The sequence below is a fragment of the Pipistrellus kuhlii genome, unplaced genomic scaffold (assembly GCF_014108245.1).
Source record: "Pipistrellus kuhlii isolate mPipKuh1 unplaced genomic scaffold, mPipKuh1.p scaffold_m20_p_87, whole genome shotgun sequence".
NCBI classification, from domain to species: Eukaryota; Metazoa; Chordata; class Mammalia; order Chiroptera; family Vespertilionidae; genus Pipistrellus; species Pipistrellus kuhlii.
Window position 1 is genome coordinate 558,747 of NW_023425592.1, and position 24,647 is coordinate 583,393.

A 24,647-nucleotide genomic window follows, 5' to 3' on the forward strand; every position below is an offset into this window, starting at 1 on the left:
GGGGAACTCACCGAAGCCTTCTAGAAAAGAGGAAGATACATCTTGTGGGGGTGGTTTTAGGTGGAGGAGGGCTCAACCAGGGCTGAAAATGAGGAACTGGCCAGGAAGGGCCCACCTGGAAAAGGTCACTGCCTGTGCTGGCGCCACTGGAAAGAGGATCCGGAACAGGTGGGTTTGCACCTCATTCGCCCCTTTCCGGAGAAGATCAGGTGTGGAGGGGCCTGCACAGGCTGCCTCCCTGCTCCGGGGGTCCACCGGCCGCGGGTCCGGGTTCCTGGGCTGTTCCGTGCACAGGGAGGGCTGGGGGCATCTAGCACAGGTCTGGCCAGGGAATCTCCACCCCCCACCTTACCCCTTCCACCCCCCACCTCTCCACCCCTACGCCCACCCCACTTCTCCAGACTTTGTCTCTGTAAATGCTCAAACAGCCTGACCCCAGAGCTGTGGGCGGCCCCAGCTTCCTCACCTCCAGTGTGGGGATTCCTGCCTCTGTTTAAAAGGGGCAGGGGGGGGGGGGGGGGGGATGCCGAAACCGGTTTGGCTCAGTGGATAGAGCATCCGCCTGCGGACTGAAAGGTCCCAGGTTCTATTCCGGTCAAGGGCATGTACCTTGGTTGCGGGCACATCCCCAGAAGGGGGTGTGCAAGAAGCTGCTGATCGATGTTTCTCTCTCATCAATGTTTCTAACTCTCTCCCTCTCTCTTCCTCTCTGTAAAAAATCAATAAAATATATATATTTTTTAAAAAGTGGGAGGGGGTGTTGCTCAAAGTGCTGGGAGGTGAGTGAAGCAGGGACAGGGGAGATACAGTCAAGGAGGGGATAAGGATGGTGTTTGTGTCCCAAGGGTGGGGCGGCACTTGAGGGCCTGGGAACCCTTTGTGAGTCCATCACAGGGTGTAGCCCTTCCCCCAGCAACAGTGACTCACAAAGCAGGTTGGTGCGGATGCCACAGCGAGGGGAACCCCAGAACAGCTCCGAGCGGTGCTAGCCCTTGCAGTGCCCGCTGGGCCGGGCCGGGGTCTCCCAGCACACCCCCTCCCCCCCGGAAACCGCATTAGGGTTCCCGCAGAGCAGCCTCGACGCCCATGTGTGTCGTCTGCTTCGTGAAGGCGCTGGTGCACGTGTTCAAGATCTACCTGACTGCCAACTACACCTACAACTTCCGCGGCTGGCCGGTGGACTTCCGCTGGGATGACGTGGGCGCCGGCGCGGGCGGCAGCAGCCACTGCGCGCTCACGTGCACGGCGGCCGCGGCGGGCGTGTGGCTGCTGCAGGACGCCGCGCTGGGCGGGGGCGCGCCCGCGAGGCCGCTGCACGCGGCGCGCAGCCAGCTGCAGTGCCTTCTGCAGCAGATCCGGGAGCTGCCCGGCCAGCTGGCCAGCTACGTGCTGGCCCACTCGCTGGGCCGCTGGCTCGTGTACCCCGGCTCCATGTTCCTGATGACCCGAGCGCTGCTGCCGCTGCTGCAGCAGGGCCAGGAACGCCTGGTGGAGCGCTACCACGGCCGGCGAGCCAAGCTGGTGGCCCGAGACGGCAACGAGATCGACACCATGTTCATGGATCGCCGCCAACACCCGGGCAGCCAGGGCCGCGGCCTGCGCCTGGTTATCTGCTGTGAAGGCAACGCCGGCTTCTATGAGATGGGCTGCCTGTCGGCGCCGCTGGAGGCTGGCTACTCGGTGCTGGGCTGGAACCACCCGGGCTTCGGGGGCAGCACCGGTGAGCCGTTCCCTCAGCACGATGCCAACGCTATGGACGTGGTGATCAAGTACGCCCTGCACCGTCTGCGCTTCCCGCCCGCGCACGTGGTGATCTATGGCTGGTCCATTGGCGGCTTCACAGCCACCTGGGCCACCATGACGTACCCGGAACTGGGTGCGCTGGTGCTGGATGCCACCTTCGACGACCTCGTGCCTCTGGCCCTGAAGGTCATGCCCCAGAGCTGGAAGGGACTGGTGGTGCGCACCGTGCGCGAACACTTCAACCTCAATGTCGCGGAGCAGCTGTGCAGCTACCCCGGGCCGGTGTTGCTGCTTCGGCGAACTCTGGACGACGTGGTCAGCACCTCGGGCCACCTGCGCCCCCTGCCGTCCGGCGACGTGGAGGGCAACCGCGGTAACGAGCTGCTCCTGCGCCTGCTGCAGCACCGCTACCCGAAGGTGATGGCAAGTGAGGGCCAGGCCATCGTGACCCGCTGGCTGCGCGCCGCTAGCCTGGCACAGGAAGCTGCTTTCTATGCGCGCTACCACGTGGATGACGACTGGTGCCTGGCATTGCTACGCTCCTATCGCGCTCACTTCAAGGACAAGCAGGAGGACGAGGAGGTCTGGGGACCGCATGGGCTCGCCTTCCCGTGGCTAGTGGGCCAGGACCTGAGCTCGCGTAGGCGCCGGCAACTTGCGCTGTTCCTGGCGCGCAAACACCTCAAGAACCTGGAAGCGACTCACTGCAGTCCGCTAGAACCTGAGGACTTCCAGTTGCCCTGGAGACTGTAGCCTGAGCCCCCGAGGCAGCTAGCGTTTGTGCTTTTGCTGATCTTCAGGGCCTCAGAGCCATTGCCCTCCCCACACCCCAACCAGTAAAGCTGGCCTGCCCTAGGCACCCAACCTAGTTTGTGGGAGAGGGTAAGACATTCCCAGCCCCCTCTCTCTTCCTCCCTCAAACACTGTGGATGTCTGGGTCTGCTCCCAGTTCCTAAAGGGAATGCAAAAATTACCCTGACCCGATTAATAGCGATGCTGTGTGATGGGTGCCTTGAACACCTCAAAATGATGGTGGGAAAACGGGCTGTTGGGCCTTCGGAGGTGCTGTTGACCCACCCTGGGTTACAGGTGGCTCAGGGAAGATGATGGTGAAGGGTCTGAACAGGTTGCCCCTAGCTGGGAAAGGACATTGGCATCTAAACGCAGGTCTTAGCAGCCAGACCTTTCCTGGACTGTGATGCTGCTCCATGGGGTCCTATCCCTACCTCCACTGCTGGCTTCTACGAGAGGGGTTCAGTGGGACCCCAGACTCAAAGTAGCAGGTGCACACCATGTGGCTTGTAGCTGCTGGCCAAGGTGGCTGTGGGCCCACAGCCTACAGGCCCACGGGCCCATGCTCCACCCCTCCCCGGGTTGGGTCTCCGTCTCTTGATGCTCTCCTTCTCCTCTGCCCGCCCTAAGGCCCCTCTCGGCTCTTGGGCACCGACCACACACCTGCACCAAACATTTATTGCTGAGCATCTACTGAGCCAGGCCTGGACTGGGCCTTGTTCCTAGTTCAGGGATGTAATAGATAACGAGAAACAAGCCCTCTGCTCACTACTATCTACGATGCAGTCACTTCCTTACTGTCTGCCCTGAACTGTGTGAAGCAGGGACTACTTGCTGTCCCCAGTCTCGGGACAGGCTGGTCAGGGTGGGTTGAGCAAGAAACTAGAAAAACAACTGAAAAAGTCAAGTGGGGCAAACGTATAATTGACAGCACCAAGGCAGGACACGGCCATGGTGCAGCCTGGCAGGAATAAGCAGAGGTGGGTACATAAGGTGACCTCCAGTACAGGAATATGCCTGCAGGAGGTGAGTTTTGAGCTGAGTCAGGAAGGAGGTGAAGGAAGTGGCTTCCATACCTGGGGATCAGAGTGGCCTGGCTGGAATCGGGGAATACAATTCCTGAAGAGTCAAATCCTAAAGGGTTTGAATACCATTTAAAGATTTTGCTTTCAGGGGCAATTAGGAAAGGAAGAAGGGAAGTTGTGGGATTGTCTTTGGGGGACTGGTTGCCTGACGGTTGCACATCTCTCTTTTGATAAGTTAGGCAAGTTAGACTCTTGTTCCAGAATCGGCTGGAAGCCCCTTAACTAACTGAATGACCTTGGCAAGTTACTCCAACTTATAAGGTTCTCCCTCCTCCCAACTGGTGGGCGGAGTTATGACATTACTGGCATCTGTCACAGAGACATCTCCAAGACATTGAGCCATCAATCAGCGCGTGCCAAAGTGTCCTGGAGCCCACCCCCTCCTGTTCTGCCCTGGGTCCAACCCTCTCCTGTTCCTCCCCTTAAAAAGACCCCCCAGACCAGCTACGTGCTGCTGATCCTCCATGTCCAGGTAGCAACCCGGCTGGGTCCATCCCCCCTCCCAACTCCTTCAATTCTGATTTCTCTACCTCCGTAATGAGTCCCGCTCATTACTGGGGAATAAACTTTATTTTAAAATATCTTGGTGATCAGTTTCCTGCGCCTCAAACCTTACTCAATCTCAGTTTACTCATCTGTAAAATGGGAGGGCTCCAGCTGGTTCACCTGTGGGTGTGGCAAGCTCAAGTCAAGGGTGCACGGGCCGATGCAGGGCGTGCCCAGCCCTGTAAGCTGCGCGAGCTCGACGCCCGGTGAAGGCCGCAGCGTTTGCAGGGCAAGAGGACATCTCACAGTCACCCCTTTTTCTGCACAGCTCCCATTACCCGTCTCCCTTCCCCCCCATCCCAGTAAATGTGCGCACTAAAAAAGAAAAAAATGGCAGACCGGGGACGAGGCTAACCCCAAAGTCAGGAGATCGGGCCTCGGAGGAATCACAAGCGGTCTGAGTCGGATTCTCAAGCCCTGGCTCTCTTAGGCCGCGGGAGGCACCCTCGAGACCTCCAGGGGCCTGTGAGAAGGGTTTCCCTGGCGCCATGTTGGCCGCTCTTCCCACTTCCCACCTCTCGCGGGCTCCTCCGGGCCGTTCTGCCCGGCGTCTCGCTGGTGGAGTCGGCCTCGGAGGGATTTCCTCAGAACCCGCCTCTCTTCCTGAGTCGCTCTTTGCCTTAGCCAATCAGGTTGGAGGAGATGAACCGACACCGGACGAAGAATGCTCTTATTGGACAGCGCTCGTGGGGGCGGGACGAAAATGGAGCACGCGACAAAGCGGAAGTGGGCCGTCGCACCGTTGATTACGTATTGCCACGGCGGCTGTAGCGGTTCCGCTGGCTGGTGTGTGCGCGGCGAGCGGCTCCAGTGCGGCCCGCTCGGCTCCTACGTCCGAGACCCCCGCCGCGACTCCCGCCGTGGCTGGGCCGCCGTGCGATCATGGACTCTGCTGGCCAAGGTAGCTGGGGGCCCGGCGCCTCCGCCCTCCCCAGGTCGGCTCTCGGACTCTCCTCCTCCGCTCTTCCCGCGGCCCCTCTCGGCTCCCGGGCGCCCGACCGCCGTGCTTCCCGATCTCCCGATGGTCGTGGCGTGTGTGATCCACTCCCAGCTTGGACCGCCGCGAGGAGGTCCCCAGGCACCTTTCCTGTCCCCGGAGTTTTGGGTGGTTCTCCTTCCAGGCAGCGCTCGTTATAACCCCGCCCGGCCCGCGGAGTCCCTCCACCTAGCCCTGAGCCGAGGTGGTGTGCGCGGCTCCCGGAGGAGAGGGGAGACGGTCCTCGCGTTCGGCCCAGCGCCCCTCGGGTGGCATCGCTCTCGGAGCCCAGCCTGCTAGAGGTTGTGTGTGGGAGGGAGGAGCAGTGAGTCAGGGGCACACCCAGTTTACCTGACCTGTTTCCAGACAGACACCCCCAGATCCGTTTGAGAAGGCCGCTGGAGGTGGCGAGGACTCGGGAGATTAAATCTTGAGAAGGCGATAACCAGTTAGTTTATCTCCCATTACGATTCTCTAGCGAGGGGATGCTAAGTTTCTATTTACATAACGACACCGGGTAATTGCAGGGTGCTACTGGTCGACCTTATCAGCATACTAATTAGACATAATTTCTGGATTCTGATACTATTCTGTAGGGTTTCCTACTTATGACGTGTATTTATAAAATAGTTGAGCGTCAGAAGTTAAGCATCACAAGCACTGGGTTCTGATCATGAGAAAGACAGACATTCACTGAGCACCTATGTGCCAAGCACCATAATAAGCCTGCTTCTCAAATGATCTTTTTCCATTTTCAGAGTAACCCTTTGAGATTGGTGCTTGTATTGCTCCCACCTGCAGAGGTTTTTACAGGCTTAGAGAGCTGGGGCTGGCCTAGGGTAAGGACCCCCCTGTGGCTCCAGCCCCAAGCCTGTTCTCTGTGCTGGCATGTTCGGTGAGTGCCCAGTTTCTACCCCGGGGTGGGGGGTTGACTTCCATGGGTTCAAATTTGCAGAAACTGTCCAAGGGCCGCCGCCGCCTCCGCCTTCTTCTTCTTTTTCTTCTTCTTCTTGTAGTAGAAGAGAAACATTTTAGAGATTTTAAGGCATTTACTGAATTTGAGTAGCTTCAATATAATGGATACAATGATGATGTAAAATTATGTAGGTTGATACCAGTTAAAATTCAGAATCTGTTGACTTAAAAGTGGATATGCTTTGTTTTGTAAATATCTGTTGAGTACCAAGGAGGAGCCCAGCTGGAGCTGTGTGGGTGGGGCATGTGAAGGGAACAGGACAGCTGGCTAAGGGGAACATCTTTGATTTTAAGTGCCTTCCATCTAATTTTAGCAGATTCTGGCATTTCTACAGTAGACAAACACTTTTACTTCTCTCTAAATTTCATGCTTTTTAAAAATATATATATTGCCGAATCTGATTTGACTCAGTGGATAGAGCGTCAGCCTGCGGACTGAAGGATCCCAGGTTCGATTCCGGTCGAGGGCATGTGCCTTGGTTGCGGGCACATCCCCAGTGGGGGGCATGCAGGAGGCAGCTGATCGATGTCTCTCTCTCATCGATGTTTCTAACTCTCTGTAAAACATCGATATTTCAAAAACAACAACAACAAAAAACATCGATGTTTCTAACTCCCTCTCTGTAAAAAAAATCAATAAAATATGTTTTAAAAAAAATAAATAATAAATAAAATATATACATGTTCTTATTGATTTTGAGAGAGAAGGGAAGGGATATAGAGATAGAAACATCAATGGGAGAGGGACATTGATCAGCTGCCTCCTGCACACCCTCTACTGGAGATGGAGTCTGCCACCCAGGTATGTGCCCTGACCAAGAATTGACCTTTTGGTTCAGAGGTCGACTCTCAGCTGCTGAGCCATGCAAGCCAGGCAATTTCATTTAGTTTTATTTTGTTATTCTTGGTTGTTTTTTAAAAATATTTTGTTATTATTTTCAGAGAGGAAGGGAGAGGGAGAGAAAGAGAGAAATATCAACAATGAGAGAAAATTACCGATCGCCTGTTCCCTGCACACCCTTTACTGAGGATGGAGCCTGCAACCTGGACGTGTGCTCTTTTTTTTTTAAATATATTTTATTGATTTTTCACAGAGAGGAAGAGAGTTAGAAACATCGATGAGAGAGAATCATTGATCAGCTGCCTCTTGCACACCCCCTACTGGGGATGTGCCCGCAACCAAGGTCCATGCCCTTGACCGGAATCGAACCTGGGACCTTTCAGTCCGCAGGCCGACGCTCTATCCACTGAGCCAAACCAGTCCTGACTGGACATGTGCTCTTGACAGGAATTGAACCTGGGACCTTCATTTCTCAGGCCGACACTCTATCCACTAAGCCAAACTGGCTAGGGCTAAAATATTTTTATTGATCTCAGAGAGGAAGGAAGAGAGAGGTAGAAACCTCAATAATGAGAGAGAATCATCCATCGGCTGCCTCCTGTATACCCCACATGGAATCAAGCCTGCATCTCAGGCATGTGCCCAGGCCTGGATTTGAACCATGACCTCCTAATTCATAGGTTGACGCTCAACTACTGAGTCATGCTGGTCGGGCTCGTTTACTTTTAAAGGTGTAAGACACCAGACAAAGGCTGTTTCATCAAAGAGAAGATGTTCTCAGTGCTGATGATATAAAAGTACTAAATGACAATTATGTGGTCAGAGTAGGAAAGGACTGAAGTAGACCTCATTTTCCTTGTGTGAGTTCTTGTAAACTTTCAGTGCAGACAGGAAGATGCGCTTAGTAAGGAAAAGTAGTGGCTGCAGAAATGTGAACCTGATTGGGGTGTAGCGGAGGAGTGTGGAGGCATGCACGGGTCCTTGCTGAGGGGCGAGGTCCAGCGTGGACGGAAGGGCATTTCCATGCTGCCGACTCCCTGCAGGGCTAGACAGCTGACCTGTGCTCCTGTGTGTAAGTGTAGCATGGGCTTGGGCAGGCCAGGTGCTTGGAAAGTGGTGCTTGTGTTCACAGCCGTATTATGTTCTTTTCCTCCAGAAATGACAGCTGGTAGATTGGGCTGCTTTGTAGCAAAGTGTTCCTGTCTTAGAAGATAGTGTTCTGGCAAGGGAAGCAAAGGAAGGGTATGGCTGCCTTCCACCAGCATTTCCAGGCCCTGAAGCAGCATCTTGGGTGGTCTGGGGTGTGGCTGCCCTCAGTCAGATGGACCAAACATGTTCACAGGCCTTTCAGAGAAGAGGCAGTGTTAGTGCTCATCCCTCCCTGCCACCTGCCTTTTACCCTTTCTTTCTCCTCCATCCTAGGCACTTCTCCATAACTTCTTACTTGGCACTTTCTGGCCTCGTTTTGTCTCTGGCAGATATCAACCTGAATTCTCCTAACAAAGGTCTGTTGTCCGACTCCATGATGGATGTCCCTGTTGACACGGCAGTGGCTGCCCAGACTCCGGCTGTCGAGGGTCTGACGGAAGCTGAGGAGGAGGAGTTGAGGGCCGAGCTCATAAAGGTTCTGTGTCTTGGCTGGCTGTCCTGGGGTACATGAGGGCAGAGTGCTGGCTGTGCCCTGGAGAAACTGCTCTTTGCAGCCCTGGCTGTGTCTGTGCCCAGCCCCTCATGGGTGCACACGGGCAGCTGCTGGCGCACACCACCCACTGGGGGCTTCTCTGTTGGAGTTAACACCTGACATTTTCAAGACGCCACAATCTTATTGCCCCTGGATCTTAATTTCTCTTTCAAAAACACCTTTTTGTAAAAAATACTTAATGTGATCTTTTTAAAGTGAAAGTCCTTTAAGAGAAAATAGGAATTAAGAACAAAAGCCTTTAAATTTAATTTTTATTCATACCCACTAACAAAGAGTTTCTTTTCTCTGTGTGATGCAGTCTGACAGTGACTCAGTTGATATTCCAGAGTCTGGGAAATGGTCTTGTGAATATCTGACTGTGTTTGTCACAGGCCTCTGCTGTCTCCAGAGACAAGCCCCATCTTAATGCATCCCCGCCCCGTCCGAGGTCTGAACAGAGCTGGTTGTGCAGACCGGTCTCAGCCAGGACCAGGTTTCAGGTCACAGGAAAGCATGTGGCTGTTTCTGAATTGAACAGCAGTTAAGAGAGAAGCAGTAAGAAGTCCAAGGACATGAATGCTTTGTATTTTACTTCAAATATGTTGGCATTGAGACTAAAGCCACCAGGTCTTTTTCAGAATTGGATTGCAGAGTAGAGTCACTCTTATGTTACTTAAAACTTTAAACTTGCATGTTCCAGGACAATATGACCATGTTCTTCAGAGCCCTGTTCGTCATGACACCAGTGGAGTCTTCTGATCACTGGTTGTAACTGATTGAGTGACTGGTAATAGTCTGGCCTTAGATGATACTGTGTTTTTAAATTATTTATTGTTTCAACTATTTTCTAAAGCAGAATATAGGGATATTCGGGGCTCTACATACACTGTTTTTAGTGCCTTAATCCAAACAAGCACTTTTTTATTTAAAACAACAACAACACATTTTATTGATTTTTTACAGAGAAGAAGGGAGAAGGATAGAGAGTTAGAAACATCGATGAGAGAGAAACTTTAATCAGCTGCCTCCTGTACACCCCCTACCACGGATGTGCCCACAACTAAGGTACATGCCCTTGACTGGAATCGAACCTGGGACCCTTGAGTCCACAGACCAGCGCACTATCCATTGAGCCAAACCTGTCAGGGCAAACAAGCACTCTTTAAAGAAAGGGACTGTTCACATAGGAGCTGGAAATGCCGAGAACTCTGGTAAGTTCTAATGGAGGTTTCCTTCTCGTGTCACTTTTTTTCTTTTTTAGAAAATACTTTCATTGAACTTTAGAGAGACAGGAAGGGGGAGGGAGAGACAGAAACAATGTGAGAGCTGCCTCCTTCACAACCCCCGCTGGGGATCAAGCCCACAGTCTGCACATGTACCCGATGGGAATGTTACCAGCACCCTCTCGGGATGGGGACGACGCCCAACCGAGCCACACTGGCCCGGGCTATTTTCCTCCTTTTTTAAAGACTTGAGGAGGTTCAGGATCCTTGAACACAAAAGTGAATTTACTTTTGGCTTGTGGAACTGGCTATTGCCAAGGCCTGGAGCTGACCTCAGGAGCACAGACACTGTGATTGGGCTGGTTCATGTCACCTGGGTTTCTGGCCATCTGTCTGCTCCGCTTCCTTCCTGCTGCATAAGGAGCTCCCCCGCCCCCATGCAAATGGGGCTGGCTGCCAGATGTTCTAGCCTCTGCTGTCCAAGCCCAGAGGAAGAGGGCTTCTCTCCTCTGACCCTGTGCCCGGCCCAGGGCAGAGCTCTGGGAGGCCTTTCTCAGTCTCCCCCTGGTTGGCATGGTGATCGGTAGCCCTAACAGAGCCACTTGGCTTGGGGTGAGACAGTTGTGCAGAAGAAGTTGTATTGGTACCAGACAAAAACATGTCTGCTGGTGACGCTATTTCTGAGCTGTGCTAGGTTTCGGTAAGGGGACAGTTCTTAGGTAACTGAGAACCCGGTATCGCATTGTATGAGAATGTCAATCACTTCCTGCGAGAGTGGAGCTAATCATGTCAACTTCGTGCTTGTGCAGGTGGAAGAGGAAATTGTCACCCTGCGCCAGGTCCTGGCAGCCAAGGAGAGGCGCTGCGGAGAGCTGAGGAGGAAACTGGGCCCCTCTGCTTCGGAGGGCCTGAGGCAGAGCCTGTCCAGGAGCTGGCACGACGTGCAGGTCTCGAGCGCGTAGGTGCTGCTCTGTGGCAGGGCGCCCCGTGGTTGGAGAGCGAAGCACAGTGTGGTGCCTCTGTCCTGTCGATGGGGTGTTAGTTCTTGAGGACTAGGTGCCTCCCAGGAACGGGGACCAAATGCGCCTGTTTGGAAGCAGCCAGCCAGGAGCCTTGCAACCTTGAGCTAGCACCTATGCTCGCATTTACTCAGCTCAGTCAGATGTTTTGTAAAAGGTGGATGGACACAGCTAGTTGTCCAAGTGGAAATAGACAAGAATATGTGTCGAGTCCAAATTTGAGAGCACACGAATGAGGTCCTTGATGAGACTGACTCTGCTGTGGTCCCCAGAGCGGAGCGTCTGCCCTGGTGGACACGAGTCCTTAGGTGGTGTGATCAGCCCAGGCCGCTCACAGATGTGCTCAACTCTGACCTCAGGCGGCGCGGCCCTGTGGCTCCTCAGTGACCTTCCGAGGTGAGGGCGGAGCCCCCTGTCTGAAAGGCCTTCCCCACAGAGAGGCAGCCACTCGCCATAAGTCTCACCTGGAAAAACCCCGGTTCCGTCTTAGGAAATGATAGGCTCTGAACCCCAAAGGGTGACTGCCACCAGTGCCCTCACAGCAGTGTTCCCCAAGAGCCATCTTCCATTGAGTGACCCAGGCACTCCCTCGGCCTGATGGGAAAGAACCGGTCTGTTCTGTCGCCTCCCCCGGCCCCACCGGGGCGGCATAGCAGGTGCTAAGCAGAAGCCGCGGCCCTGTCCTCTGTTTGCGGACTGTCTGCTCCTGCCAGTCCATGCTCCGTTGGCCCTGGAATTTCACTTGCAGGTTGAAACCAGAGTTGAAAGTTTTTCTAAACAATTCACCACAGACTTTCTGTTTTTAGCTATGTGAAAACGTCTGAGAAACTTGGAGAGTGGAATGAGAGAATGACCCAGTCGGACCTGTGAGTGCCTTTGCCATCAGCACCTCCCTCCCCTCTCTTCTCAACACACCTCTCAGGGGCAAGCGAGCTGTGTACACTGGGCTCAAACCTAACTGATTTCCTGGCTCCTTTTCATAATGTTTTTCCCCTCTTAAACACGAATGAAACGACCCTTCATTCACGTGGCCACCAGACCACACAGAACACACCTCTTTGCCTGGCACCATCCATTAAAGAAGAGCCTGGGGCCCTAGCCAGTGTGGCTCGGTGGATAGAGCGTTGGCCTGTGGACTGAAGGGTCCCAGGTTTGGTTCCGGTCAAGGGCACATGCCCGGGTTGTGGGCTCGATCCCCAGTGGGGGGTGTGCAGGAGGCAGCCAATCAGTTTCTTTCTCTGACCATTGATGTTTCTACCTCTCTCCCTCTTCCTCTCTGACATCAATAAAAATATATTTTAAAAAGTGCCTCTGGATGGCCAGCAGCCTCTCTCCTCAAAGACTCCTCAGCTTTTAAAGGCGGGGTGTGGCTGATAGCATTCGCATCAATGTAGATGGTGGCTTTTTTTTTGGTCCTGCTTCCTTCCCCTGTAGACCTCGTTCCAGCTGCAGGGCCTGTGGAGCTTCACTAGTTCTTAAGGATTCTTCAAGTCAGGGTTGGTGTAGGCCGTGCCCGTGGGTTCCTGAAGGAGTCCCTTGGCCTGAGAGGCTCCGAGCTGTCAGCCACACAGAAGCAGCAGTGCAGGATACGGTAGAGCTCTGGTTGAGAATCACGGTGATGTACTCTCTGAGATCCTTCGACGAGATAATAGAACTTCATCAGATCATAACTCTTCAAACCTTGTGGGGCAGTGTTTAAGAACGGCCACTTTCTGGTGTTTTTCCGTCTTGTTCAGACGGAAGTGCTGTCATGGTTGCCAGCAGAAAGCCCGTCCGTGTTGGGCTTCTGGAGGTGCCTGAGACCCCATGTGGGGCCTCTGCAGCCTGGTGTGCCCAAGGGCCTCTGACTGTGCCTGTTTTCTGCTGTTTGTGCAGTTTGGTAGACTGTGGCGGTGCATGTTGTAGCTGTGGGCAGGATTCGGCGATACTGCCGGGGCCACTCTGGTTGTCACTAGATCACTCGGTGCAGACTTCATCAGGAAATCGCCTTTGGAGACTTCGGTGATGCTCTAAAACCAGCCAACGCCCCGTTTCCAATAGCTGCAACGCACACTCCCGGGAGAGGAGTCCATGGCTCTGGGCATGGACATGTGGCCAGCAGCCTGGCCTTGCCGTGCATTTCACCAGGCACTGCTGTTCTCCCGAAGTTTCGCGCTGGTTCTGTCGGTGGGAAAGTCCTCAGATGCTTCCAGGCTGAAGGCGTTTCTAAACAATTCCCCACAGACTGTTTTTAGCTATGTGAAAACTTCTGCAGGGACCGCCCAGGAGGAGGGCCACAGGCCTGGGTGCTTGGCCGGAGCCCCCATGGTGTCACTGCAAGATAGTTGGCCCAGTGTCCGAGGGGCAAATGCAATGGGGTGAGCCCATCTCCTCAACTGTGGGTCCTGCTCATGGATCCGTGCTGGAAGGAAGCAGGTTAAGTGCTAGTGATCTTGTCAGCCAACACCACACCCCCTTTTCCCCCTTTTTAAACATTTTTATGGATTTCAGAGAGGAAGGGAGAGGGAGAGATAGAAACATCAGTGATAAGAGAGAAGGATTAATTGGCTGCCTCCTGCACCCATGTGCCCTGACTGAGAATCGAACTGTGACCTCCTGGTTCATCGGTCAACACTCAACCACTGAGCCATGCCTGCTAGGCCTTTTTTTTTTCAAGTTCATCCAACGAATGAATTGATTTTATCATATACAACCTAACCCCCCAGCCCCAGTAGCTTAAGTGGAAGAGTGATACAGTGCTTAGAGTGATGCTGGGCCGTCTGGGCGTGCTTCACTCCCGGGCCTCTGGGTTTCTGATATGCTCTTGGCTACAGGCGAAAGGACGGATGGAATATAAGACAGGGGAACCATGCCGAGACTGGTTTGGCTCAGTGGATAGAGCGTCAGCCTGCGGACTGAAAGGTCCCGGGTTCGATTCCAGTCGGGGGCATGTACCTTGGTTGCGGGCACATCCCCAGTGGGAGGTGTGCAGGAGGCAGCTGATCGATGTCTCTCTCTCATCGATGTTCTGGCTCTCTATCCCTCTCTCTTCCTCTCTGTAAGAAATCGATAAAATATATTAAATAAAAAAGAGAGAGACGGGAACCGTCAACCCTATTGGCACGTGATACGAAGACCAGACACTAGACTAAGGGCGCATTTGGGTTAGGCCCCTCTTTAAAAACATGTTTTTGTTGATTTAAGAGAGGAAGAGAGGGAGAGAGAAACATTGGCTGCCTTCTGCATGCCCCACACTGGGGATCAAGCCTGCAACCCATGCATGTGCCCTGACCAGGAATCAAGCTGTGACCTCCTGGTTCGTAGGTCGACTCCCAATCCAAGTCGAGCCAGCTGAGCCATTGAATTCCTTTTATAGGTAGATCTTAACTGAAGCCGAACTGAGAGGGCACCACGTGAATTCCGCAGTCCCAAGTTAACTCAGTATTGTCACTATATTGATTTTTTCGCTTGCAGACAGAAAGCACAGCTAAAGACTGTCCATCTAAGGGTGGGGAGGTCTTGCCTGTCGAGAAGCCCCTGTTCCAGGCCCACCAGCCAGGGCTCCCATGGAGCTCTGGGGCCTTCCGTTCTCCCCACACTGGCTTTGTTCTCAGCTCCTCCTTTTTCCTGTGAGGGGGCTCCCTGCCCACTGTGGGTCTCATGGGTTCTTGCTATGGCCAGGAGCCGGGGTCTCTGGCCGAACCTGAACTACCTGCCCATCCTTGTTGGGGATGGGGCAGCCTCCAAGGGAAGGCCCAGCAGAGGCTGGTATTTTTCGGGACTCTACACCATCTTTTCCTAAAAGGTGGAAGTGATTCCCAAAGTGAGCGCAGGGCTGCATGGACAAGCATGCAAGCATAGTGGGGTGACTTACCTGATTCCGCTCTGGCTCTGCCCCAGGCCTGTCCCATTGGTCTCTGGTGGGTGGTGCCTTTGGAGTCGCCCACAGGATGTCCTCGTCACCAAAGACTCGAGGTGCAGGCCCACGCTTTTCTTTTCGGCTTCACTTTCCCAGCTTCGCCTCATGAGCACAAACAGAGGTCTGTAAGGCTCTTATTTTTTACCAGAGGCCCGGGGCATGAATTTGTGCACGGGTGGAGGCCCTTGGTGTGGCCTGCAGAAATCAGGCTCCAGCCTCACAGCCCTGCAGCCCCGCCTTGGCCTGGCGCCACCCCCTCGCCTGCTCCACCATCCCGCTGTGGTGCTGTGGTGCTGCTCTCGTCAGTGCTCATCAGGGCTGGCAGCACCTCCACTGCTGTCCGCTGCCAGCACCACATCACTGATGCCCATCATGTTCTGTGCCGCCCCCCTGGTGGACAGCACACATCATAACGAGTGATCAAATGACTGCCCAAAGGAACAATTTGCATATTAGGCTTTTATTATATAGGATTTCTGATTTTTAAAAAAATATTTTTATTGATTTCAGAGAGGAAGGGAGAGGATGACAGAGACAGAAACATCAGTGATGAGAGAGAATCATTGATCAGCTGCCTCCTGCACGCCCCACACTGGGGATCGAGTCTGCAACCTGGGCTTGTGCCCTTGACTGGAATTGAACCCAGGACCCTTCAGTGCACATGCCAATGCTCTATCCATTGAGCCACACCAGCCAGACCAGGCTCTTCTTTAAATCCTCAGGTGCTGGCACTGTCCTCCACACTCGCTGTATGGGAAAAGGCTGGGCTGGGGGTGTCTGCTGGATTTTTAAAGAGGTGGTGTGTCCTTTGTCCCCTTGCACCTGGGGTTTTTGAGTGTCCGTGGTTCTGGTGCGGAAGTCTGTTTCTTGCAGATAATACGTTAACTCCTTTGAAATGAAAGCACTTCCTTAGGTGAGCCTTGGGTTGGGGGTGCTCAGGCAGGCACTGTGAGTTGTGCCCCAAAGAAGCTCTCGAGCCATTCTTCCACCGGCTGTGCTGGGAGCTGCTGCCCGCCCTGCCTTACCTGCTGCTTCGCCTGGGTTGCCGGTCTTGGTGGGCGCTGAGGCAGGTCTTGGTGTGGGTCGCAGCTCCAGGCAAAGATGCTGTCAGGTGCGAGGGTGGTGGCTGCCCCGTGTGTTGGTCGGGTAACTGTGCTTCTTCCTCCAGCTACAAGAGGACTCAGGAGACTCTCTCTCAGGCGGGACAGAAGACTTCAGCTGCCCTGTCCACCATGGGCTCTGCCATCAGCAGGAAGCTTGGGGACATGAGGTAAGAGGCTCCCCTCCCCCAACCTCCATCCTGAGGCCTGGACTAGTCAGCTGAGGTTTTCAGGCTTTTAGACCTCTTAGAGGTTCTGTGGGGAGCCTGCTGAGCCCCAGGGCTCAGGTGCACATCCCTCAGCAGCCCCTCAGCAACCATAGGTGTGGCCACGCCAGCCCCCAGCCAGTCAGTTCGTGACCTTCATTTGCAGCGTGTGTCTGCTCCCGCTGGCTGCCTCTTTGCCTTTTTATATTGCTCAGGGGCACGTGGTCACTGTGCCTGTGGCTAACTTCTGATGATGGGGATCGGGGGAAAGCTAGTGCTTCTCTTGGAAGTTCCGTGGGGAGAATGACTACAGCCTAGAGGGCAGCATCTGGTGGGCGCCTGCCAGGACAGGTCCAGAACGAACTCGGTGTCTCCTCAGAGTGTGTGATCAGGTATCAGACAGTGTGGCCACAAGCGGGGCCCCAATAGAATGTTCTCCCTCATAGCCACCAAAGGTGCTTCTTGCAGAAGACCTGGGGCCAGGGAGGGAGTGCGGAGCGGCTCAGGCACGTGGTGACTGCTGGGCAGCATCCGTCCCAGCCTGCTGGCTGTGCCCTCTGCAGAGGCCAGGGTGTGGGTTCTGGCTCAGGTGCCCCTGCCGTGCCCTTGGCAAGGCCTCTCTCTAGAAGTTGTTAGGACAAGATACGCATCACTGAGTAATGGTGGGCAGTGCAGGCCATCGCCAGCGCTCTTGGTCTGACCCCACACTTGGGACCAGGCCCCTCACTTCTTCATTTCAGGGAATGCCTCCCTGTAGCCCCCATCCCATCCTGAGAGAAACACTGGCTGTTGTTGCCCGTGGGTTTGGGTATTGAGTGTGGCGTTGCGGTCCACCGTGCTCTGACCCCTCCTCTCTGCCCTGCTCGGGTTGGGCATTTCCCTGGCTCACAGACCTGCAAGTGCCAGTTAGCAAGAGGTGAAGACAGATGCTAACAACCCCGGGACCCAGCCCAGCAGAGGACAACTTGTGCCAGAGCCCTGCTCACTTGTTTGTTCTTGTTAGTTCTCACCCGAGCATGTTTTTCCCCCATTGGTTTTTAGAGAGAGTGGAAGGAAGGGAGAGAGAGAAATGTTGATGTGAAAGAGACACATTGATTGGTTGCCTCTCACATACATCCCAACTGCAGGGCCGGGGATTGAAACTGCAACCCAGGTATGTGCCCTGATCAGGAATCAAACCCGTAACCCTTGGGCATCAGGCTGACATTCTATCCACTGAGCCACACCAGCCAGGGCTCTGCTCACCTTTTATTTCTGTTTGTCATAATGTTCCTTCTCCAACTTTATTTTGAAAAATTTCCAACTTCTGGAGAAGCTCAGTAACTATAGGCAGTCTGTGTGTTCCTCCCGTGCCTGGACTGCACCTTCCCACACCGGGGTCCTGGCTGCTTCCGGTAGCGGGGGTCCCTGTGGGATGCCCTATAATGCACGCCTTGCCCGCTGTGGACTCCCCCCGCTTCTGCTCTGCGCTCTCAGCAAGGAGGGTCTGTGGTGATTGCTCCCACAGGCTGCACACTGAGCTGCTAGGACTTGCCTGGGTATGTTCCTGTAAGGAGACCCGTTTGAAATTAGATGGGACAGCGGCACTGCTGCATTCTGGGATGCCTGCTTTGGCCACCTGAGCCGTGCTGTGGTAAGCCCGGTGATGGAATTTTATTGCCCCTGGTGACTTGGCCGTACCCCCAGGGCCTGCCGAGGGGCTGGCCCTCCCAGGGCCCTGGAATGAGCAGCAGGCCAAGTGCCTAAGCGGTGTGGTCACAGCATTGAGGGAGCAGTAAGAATCTGCTGCATGCGTGCGCCTCTGCTGGCTTGTGCTCCTCTTCTCTCCCTCGTGCGTGTGTTCATGGCGTCCTGGGGGACATGGGGGGGGGTAGGCCGCTTCCATGGCAGTTGTGCACACTGCTGCTCTGGGAGGACTGCACGTCCTTTGTCTGCTCCGGGAACCGGGATTGGCCACTAACCTGTGGCATGGCCAGCAGGGAGCAGGCTTCTGGTCACAGTGACGCCGGGATGGCCTGCACATGGTGACCGCACTGTACCTGCCACTTGTGCAGTTTGAACATGCGCTGTGTGTGCCTGGGGCAGCGGGGTGGGGGAGGAGAGCAGGTTGAGTTCAAGATGCTTAGAGGGATTGACCTGGTGTGTCTCACCCTGGAGACTTCTGTATTCCAGTGGTGCTGTGAGCATTGGCTGCTCAGGGTTTCTTTCTTTTTCTTTTTCTTTTTTTAAATATATTTTATTGAGTTTTTACAGAGAGGAAGAGAGGGGTATAGAGTTTTAGAAACATCAATCAGCTGCCCCTTGCACACCTCCCATTGGGGATTTGCCCGCAACCAAGGTACATGCCCCTGACCGGAATCGAACCCGGGACCCTTCAGTCTGCAGGCCTACGCTCTATCCACTGAGCCACACCGGTTTTGGCTGGCCGCTCAGGGTTTCTGATGTGTCCCTGTTGTCTTGCTATGTGGTCTCAGGTGGTTGAGGCTGAGGCCCATTAACTTCCCCAGCTTAGAGTTTGAGGTTGCAAGTTCACCACTTCTTGCATGAAAGGTTTAGAGAGGTTTGCCCCATGAGTTTGGGGCTAGGTGATCCCTCATGGGCCACTGCATTGAGGTGTTCAGGGCCAGGTCTCTCAGGAAGCGGCTGTGCTGGAGTCCACAGTGCACTGTCCAGGAGCAGCCCTGCCTGGCCTTTTGCATGCCCTGGGTGTGAGGTGTGGGCGTGGGAAAGGGGGCTGCATTTAGGCCGGGGATTCGGTCTCTACCTTCTCTGACACTAGCTCTCCACCCACAGAGAGGAGCAAGCCCTGCTGCCCACCAAGTGGTAGGAACACATCAGGCCCTGTGACTGCACACGTCTTGCTTCCAAAATGACTTCCATGTTGGGGCCGCCTCCAGAGAGGAGGAGGCGGCCATGTCCTTCCTGGGCCCCATCTGTGGACGCATGCTCATCTCTGGGATGGCTTCCGTTACCCATGGCGATGGGCCCAGAGTGCAGGGGATTCGGCCCGAGGGTGCCAGGTCCTGTCGCAGTAGGTGCTGTTTGCGTGTGCAGCGTGTCACCGGGCATGGCTGGCTCCTCCAGGTGGCGGAACCCAGCGGGCGTATCCCACACCTCTGCACTGCTCCACCCTTCGGGGCTTTTCCTTCCAGCCTCTGCATGGGTACAGGCACATGGGTCCCTTGTGCGTGATCGTATCCAGGAAGGCAGAGCCATGGGGCTGGGCAGTTTGCAGCTGTGTGCGTGAGGGAGCAGCAGCCTCCTGGAGTTGGGGCTTGGGAGACGAGGTGGAGGCAGGGCGCATGTGCTGTCCTGCCAGGCAGTGTCCAGACCAGAGGCTGGCTCTAGAGCTGAGTGCAGGGGCAGGGCGGGCATTGGCCTTCTTCCCTAACATTCGTTTCTTCTCTCTTCCTGCTGCCAACTGTCAGGGCGCGTCCTTTCTCACAGTCCTTTAGGTAAGACTGATGCTGGGCACGTCTGTGCACAGCTTCTCTGCTTCAGGCCAGGTGGGCTCTGCCAGCCTGTGGGAGGCTGTTCTGGACAAAGGTGGTGAGGGGCCGGAACTGCCCAAGGCGGCCCCTGTCCAGCACAGTGAGGCCAGCACTGCTCCGGAGCACACTGGCTTCTCGAGCTGTGGTCCCTGAGGGGTCATCCCTGGCCATATGGTCAGTATAGGGACGCCTTTCCAACAAAGACATGCTCCTACCAGGGCACTCTTTTAAAAAAATATATTTTATTGGTTTTTTTACAGAGAGGAAGGGAGAGGGATAGAGAGAAACATCCATGAGAGAGAATTATTGATCAGCTGCCTCCTGCACACCCCCAACTGGTGATGTGCCCACAACCAAGATACATGCCCTTGACCGGAATCGAACCTGGGACCCTTCAGTCCGCAGGCTGATGCTCTATCCACTGAGTCAAACCGGTTTCGGCCTACCTGGGCACTCTTGCTGGCCTCCTCCAACCAACAACAGAGTGTCCATCTAAGTCCTTCGTGCGTCGGCGCTGTCCCTCCCTCAGCTCCCCTCCCCCCAGTTTAGACCCCAAAAGAGCCATGTTCACGTAGGAGGGTCGGACTGACCTTGGGCTGCCGTGCTTCCTGCATCTTGTTTCCCTTGTGATTGTTTTTCAGTATGTTTTTATTGATGTCAGAGAGAGGAAGGGAGAGAGAAGCATTAGTGATGAGAGAGAACCATCCATCAGCTCCTCTTGCATGCCCCCTACTGGGGATCGAGCTTGCAACCTGGGCCTGGGCCCTGACTGGGTGGAAATTGAACCACGGGCCTCTTGGTTCATGGGTGGATGCTCAACCACAGAGCCACGCCATCTGGGCGAGTTTCCCTCGTTTATGACTCGAGGGCCCTCTGCACCAGGCAGCACGATGCCCAGTCAGTGTTGTCGGCAGCTCTCGGTGCCTCCGGCGCTCGGAAGTCACGCTCTTCTGGACCCTCAGTCCAGAGCTCTCTGACCGCGTGCTCTCACCCGAAGCACTTGGGCTTGGTTGTTTCTCTTTTTCTGAAGTCTTTAACTTGCTGTGAAGTAAGGAAGGACATCTGACGCCCATTTGTCCAAAGCTTGTCTAGCACCCCAGTCTGAGGTCTCCATCAGCAGTGTCGCCCCTCAGGAGTGACTGGAGCGGGGAGAGGAGCTGTGGGTCGAGATTTCCTCCTGGTGAGAGGCCTTACCAGGCTTTGTGCTCGTTCCAGTTGTGGGGGGGGAGGGTCCTGCCACCCTGCTGCAAAGGTGGGCTTCTCCGTGGTCTGGGCTGAGGAACCGTGAGTGCTGATCTGTCCTCACCCTAACTTGCTTCCTTCTCTGCTTTTGCCATGCTCGCAAGCAGCAGCTACTCCATCCGCCACTCAAAAAGTATGCCAGCCATGAGGTAATGTGTGCTCTCGCCTGGAGCTCCCGGAGTCGGGGGGGGGGGGGGGGGGGGGGGAGCACTCGGCTTCCCATGCCTCTAAACGGGTTAGGGTTGGAAAGACCCTCTGAGACCAAAGAACTAGTGGGGCGTGCCAACGGGGCTCCGTCTGCAATTTTCCAGGACTGCCTGCAGGGTTGGGCTAAGGAAGGGCGGAGGCTCCCACACCTACCTGGCATCCAAGAGGCAGCAGGTGTCTCCAAGTCGTCTTTATTTTATTTTTTTCCCGAGAGGAAGGAAGAGACATAGAAACAAATGATGAGAGAGAATCATGGATCAGCTGCCTCTTGGCACGCTCCCTACGGGCGGTCAACCCCACATCCTGGCATGTGCCCTTGACCGGAATCAAGCCAGGGACCCTTCAGTGCACAGGCCAGTACTCTATCCACTGAGCCACACCAGCTAGGGCTCTCCAAGTCTTTTTATGGAGATGTTCTATCTGCTTTGTGGCCAGTTTTCTCCCGCTAGCTCTGCAGTGCAGCCATGGCTCTCAGCGGAGCCCATCCTTGTTACAAGACTAGCAGCTGCCACACCACAGAGCTGGCTGGGAGTCCTTGATGGGTGGGTGGTCTGCAGAGCCCAGGGCTCTGAGCAGTGAGGGGAGCTGGATCAGACCAGGCCAGCTTGCTCCTGCAGCCTCCTTACCACCCTCTTTTCCCAGAATGCCTTGTTTTTTTTCTGGCTTCGTTCTAAGAGATGAGTGTGAACACACACACAGCTTTCCTAACCCCGGCACGGGTGCATTTACCAGTAGGGTGGAGCAGAGGCGAGCCCCGTGTTCACCCGCTGCCCAGGGCTCTGCAGCTCACCCATGTCAAGTCGGTCTCACCAGCTGGTAGCATTCAGATCTCTGTCCGTGTGGCTGGTGAGCGTGGCTGACCCAGTTCTGACCTGGTGCCACCTCTGGAGTGACCTTGGCTGGGTTCTCTGCAGGGGTGCCCCTCCCCTTCTGTCTGGTCACGTCTTTGCAGTGAAACCTCAGGATGTACTTAAGAGTCTTTCTGGAGGAAAACCCTAATCCTGAGGCCCTTCAAGTTCAGGATGCCGCACAGCTGTGGGCTCCTCACACTGACTGCTCCCTCTCTCTTTGAAGGAATTCTGCCACCTTCAAGTCACTTGAAGACCGAGTTGGGACCATCAAGGTAACTACCTGGATCGTTTGCTTCTCCTGATGGGTGGGACTTGTCAGGTAGACTGACTGAATCATTGAAGACTCCCAGGCAGTTAAGGGAGCTAACACGGAAGCCCTGTTCCTTCCATCCTTTCCCCAGAACCAGCACTGCCATGTCCCTGCCAGGATGTGCCATGGGCCCATCAGGACAGAGAGCAGTTCCTTCCCACAGGCCCTCACGGTGCCTGCCCTCCACCCGCCCTGCCCGCATCCACTGGTCTCTGCTCCGTTTGTCACTTTGTGATCCCAGAAAGTCATAAGTGGGGCCGTGGGTGTGCTGCAGCATTCCCTGGAGATGCATCCAGCCTGTTGCCGGGTCAGCGGTGTGTTCTCTTGTGCTAGTCAGCGTTCATGGTTTGTGAACTTGTGTAGAGAATTGAACACCATGAGTTCCAGGGGCTGCCTGGCACTGTGGGCTCTGTCTCAGGTTTTTCCTTCCGATCTTTTCCCATCTGTAGTCTAAGGTGGTGGGTGGCAAAGAGAATGACAGTGACAGCTTCCCCTCCCCGACTGGGAGTGGCGACAAGCCCCTGCCCGACCACGTGCCCTTCTAAGCCTGAAGCAGCTTTGCCGGCCACGGAGCAAGTGCGGGCCTGCCCTCATCGCCACGACAGCCACTGCGCAAGGGAGCAACGGCAGCCGCAGGAGGACATGGAGCGCTTTGAGGACAGTCATGCCGTCACATGTGGACGTGGCCCCTGCACGTGCATGACTTAAGAGAACAGTCTTGTGTACAGATGCTTCACACTAAAGTCATAGATGCAACAATCACTATGCCATCCTTCCTGGGGCCAGGAAGTGGACGGCAGGGGGCGGACAGCCACGTTCCCTTGGCGGTCATGTTCATGAGAATGCCGAAACACTGGGAAGGGCGGGTGGACAGTGAGTGGTGTTTCTAACTCTTCCTTCCCTGAGCCACGAAGGCAGCGTCTTCCAGAAGCCCCATCTGCCTGCAGCTTTCGTTTCACAATGCTAACCGAGAAAACTGTCCATTTCCTGAGATCCTCCAAAAAGAAGCTATCTGCTGCCTCATTCTCACACTAACGATCGAGCTTTAGCAAAAGCAAATCTTTATTTTTTAAAAGCAGTAGATTTTTCAAAATTTAAAATTAAGCAAAACAGCTTTAGTCTCATCATTATAGGATTATTTGTTTGGATTCAAGCTAAAATACAAGCCTTATATCACCTAATGCTTATTTGTTTATAATGTTTTTATATGTACTAGTGAGAGTGCTTTAGCAGGTTCTGGCACTGACAGTTCTGCATCTGCCTGAGGGGCTGCGAGCCTGCGCCAGTGGTGTGTTTTGTTTCACTAACGCACTCCCAGTGTGTGGGACTCGCTCTTCTCTCCTCAACAGCCCTCGCCAGTGGGCTCCTGGGCCTCAGGGGGTGGCGATAGGAGAAAGAAAAGCCAGCACCTTACAGTGCTGCCTTGCTGCCCTCGTGGGCCAGGCCTGACCAGGCGCAGCTGGCACGTCACTCAATGGCTCCAGCTGTGTTGGCTGTTCGGGTGCACTCGAGAAGTGCACGGACCCTGCAGGGCAGGGTCTGGGTCAGCTGGACCTCTGCTGTTGCCTTTTCTCAGGAGCTACAAAGATCTCTCCCATTTTGAAGCTGCCATACCCAGCAGCCTCACCCAGGGCCCCAGGTGTCAGTGTGTCTGGAGGGGCAGCTTGTGCCTTCCTGGTTCTCGGCGGGCCCAAGCCTGGCCTGCCTGCGAGTGATGGGTGCACACTGGGGAGAAGCCAGCAGCTCAGTGACCGCTTTGGTCGACTGCTCTGGGCCTGAGTGTCTGCTGGTCACCTCACGCTGGGGAACCATGGTCCACTTGGTGTTCTTCCTTCAGAGTCAAGAGTCTCAGACTCCTGGTGGAGGCAGGAGGCAGGGCTACAACTGATTTGTCTTTTCCATAAAGTAAATAATGGGCAATTTGCTAATAAAGCATTCCTTCAGCTTGTGCGACATGTCTGTCTTCCTGCAGAAAGGTGATGGAAGAGTGGCACAGGAGCTAACAGGCATTCCTGGTGTTGTGGGCCTGCACCCTTGGGGAGGCAGGGAGGAAGTAGGTGATCAACTGGGGGTTCTTTGGGGAAGGGGCGTGGAGGCTGAGGGGGAACTAGCCACATTACAGATTGGGTCAGGGCTGAGCTGCAGGAGTTGAACAAGCAGCCAGGATTCGCTGCATGGAAGGAGGTCGCCCGGGGGAGAACTGCTGCTTGGAGTCCCCACACATGTAGCTGCAGTTATCGGAGCTGGTGCTGCGCACGGCAGCCACACATCCCATGGGCAGGTGTAGGGGGTTCACGAGGGAATGGACTTGTTGACCTATCCTCGCAACCCCACGCTAGAGCTGGAACCACATGAAGGGAGTGACCAGTACATGACAGTCCACAAAGAAGAAGGAGTGGAGCAAAGAGGAGCTGTTTGTCCGGTGGGCAAACAGCTGCCAAGGCAGATCTGCCTCTAATGG

The 24,647-nt window shown here is 54.9% G+C and overlaps 2 protein-coding genes across 17 annotated transcripts; both read left to right on the plus strand.

Moving 5' to 3' along the window:
• Nucleotides 1-680: 680 nt before the first annotated feature.
• On the plus strand, nt 681-3,119 carry ABHD16B (abhydrolase domain containing 16B). The gene has a single exon (XM_036425856.2). The coding sequence runs from the start codon at nt 1,087-1,089 to the stop codon at nt 2,494-2,496; it is 1,410 nt and encodes a 469-aa protein (XP_036281749.1). The 5' UTR covers nt 681-1,086; the 3' UTR covers nt 2,497-3,119.
• A 1,735-nt stretch (nt 3,120-4,854) lies between these two features.
• On the plus strand, nt 4,855-23,365 carry TPD52L2 (TPD52 like 2). Of its 16 annotated transcripts, XM_036425865.2 has the most exons (10): nt 4,926-5,067; nt 5,901-6,037; nt 8,437-8,582; nt 10,672-10,820; nt 11,688-11,747; nt 15,948-16,049; nt 19,514-19,540; nt 20,926-20,967; nt 22,100-22,148; nt 22,278-22,629. In XM_036425865.2, exons 2-10 carry the CDS (start codon nt 6,031-6,033, stop codon nt 22,419-22,421), a joined length of 726 nt encoding a protein of 241 aa, XP_036281758.1. In that variant the 5' UTR covers nt 4,926-5,067; nt 5,901-6,030; the 3' UTR covers nt 22,422-22,629. The 16 variants fall into 16 exon arrangements, with proteins under 16 accessions (XP_045433244.1, XP_045433248.1, XP_045433246.1 ...); XM_045577288.1 differs by lacking the exons at nt 5,901-6,037; nt 22,278-22,629 and adding an exon at nt 22,636-23,365 and having other exon boundaries at nt 4,855-5,101; XM_036425864.2 differs by lacking the exon at nt 5,901-6,037 and having other exon boundaries at nt 4,905-5,067.
• Nucleotides 23,366-24,647: the final 1,282 nt, after the last annotated feature.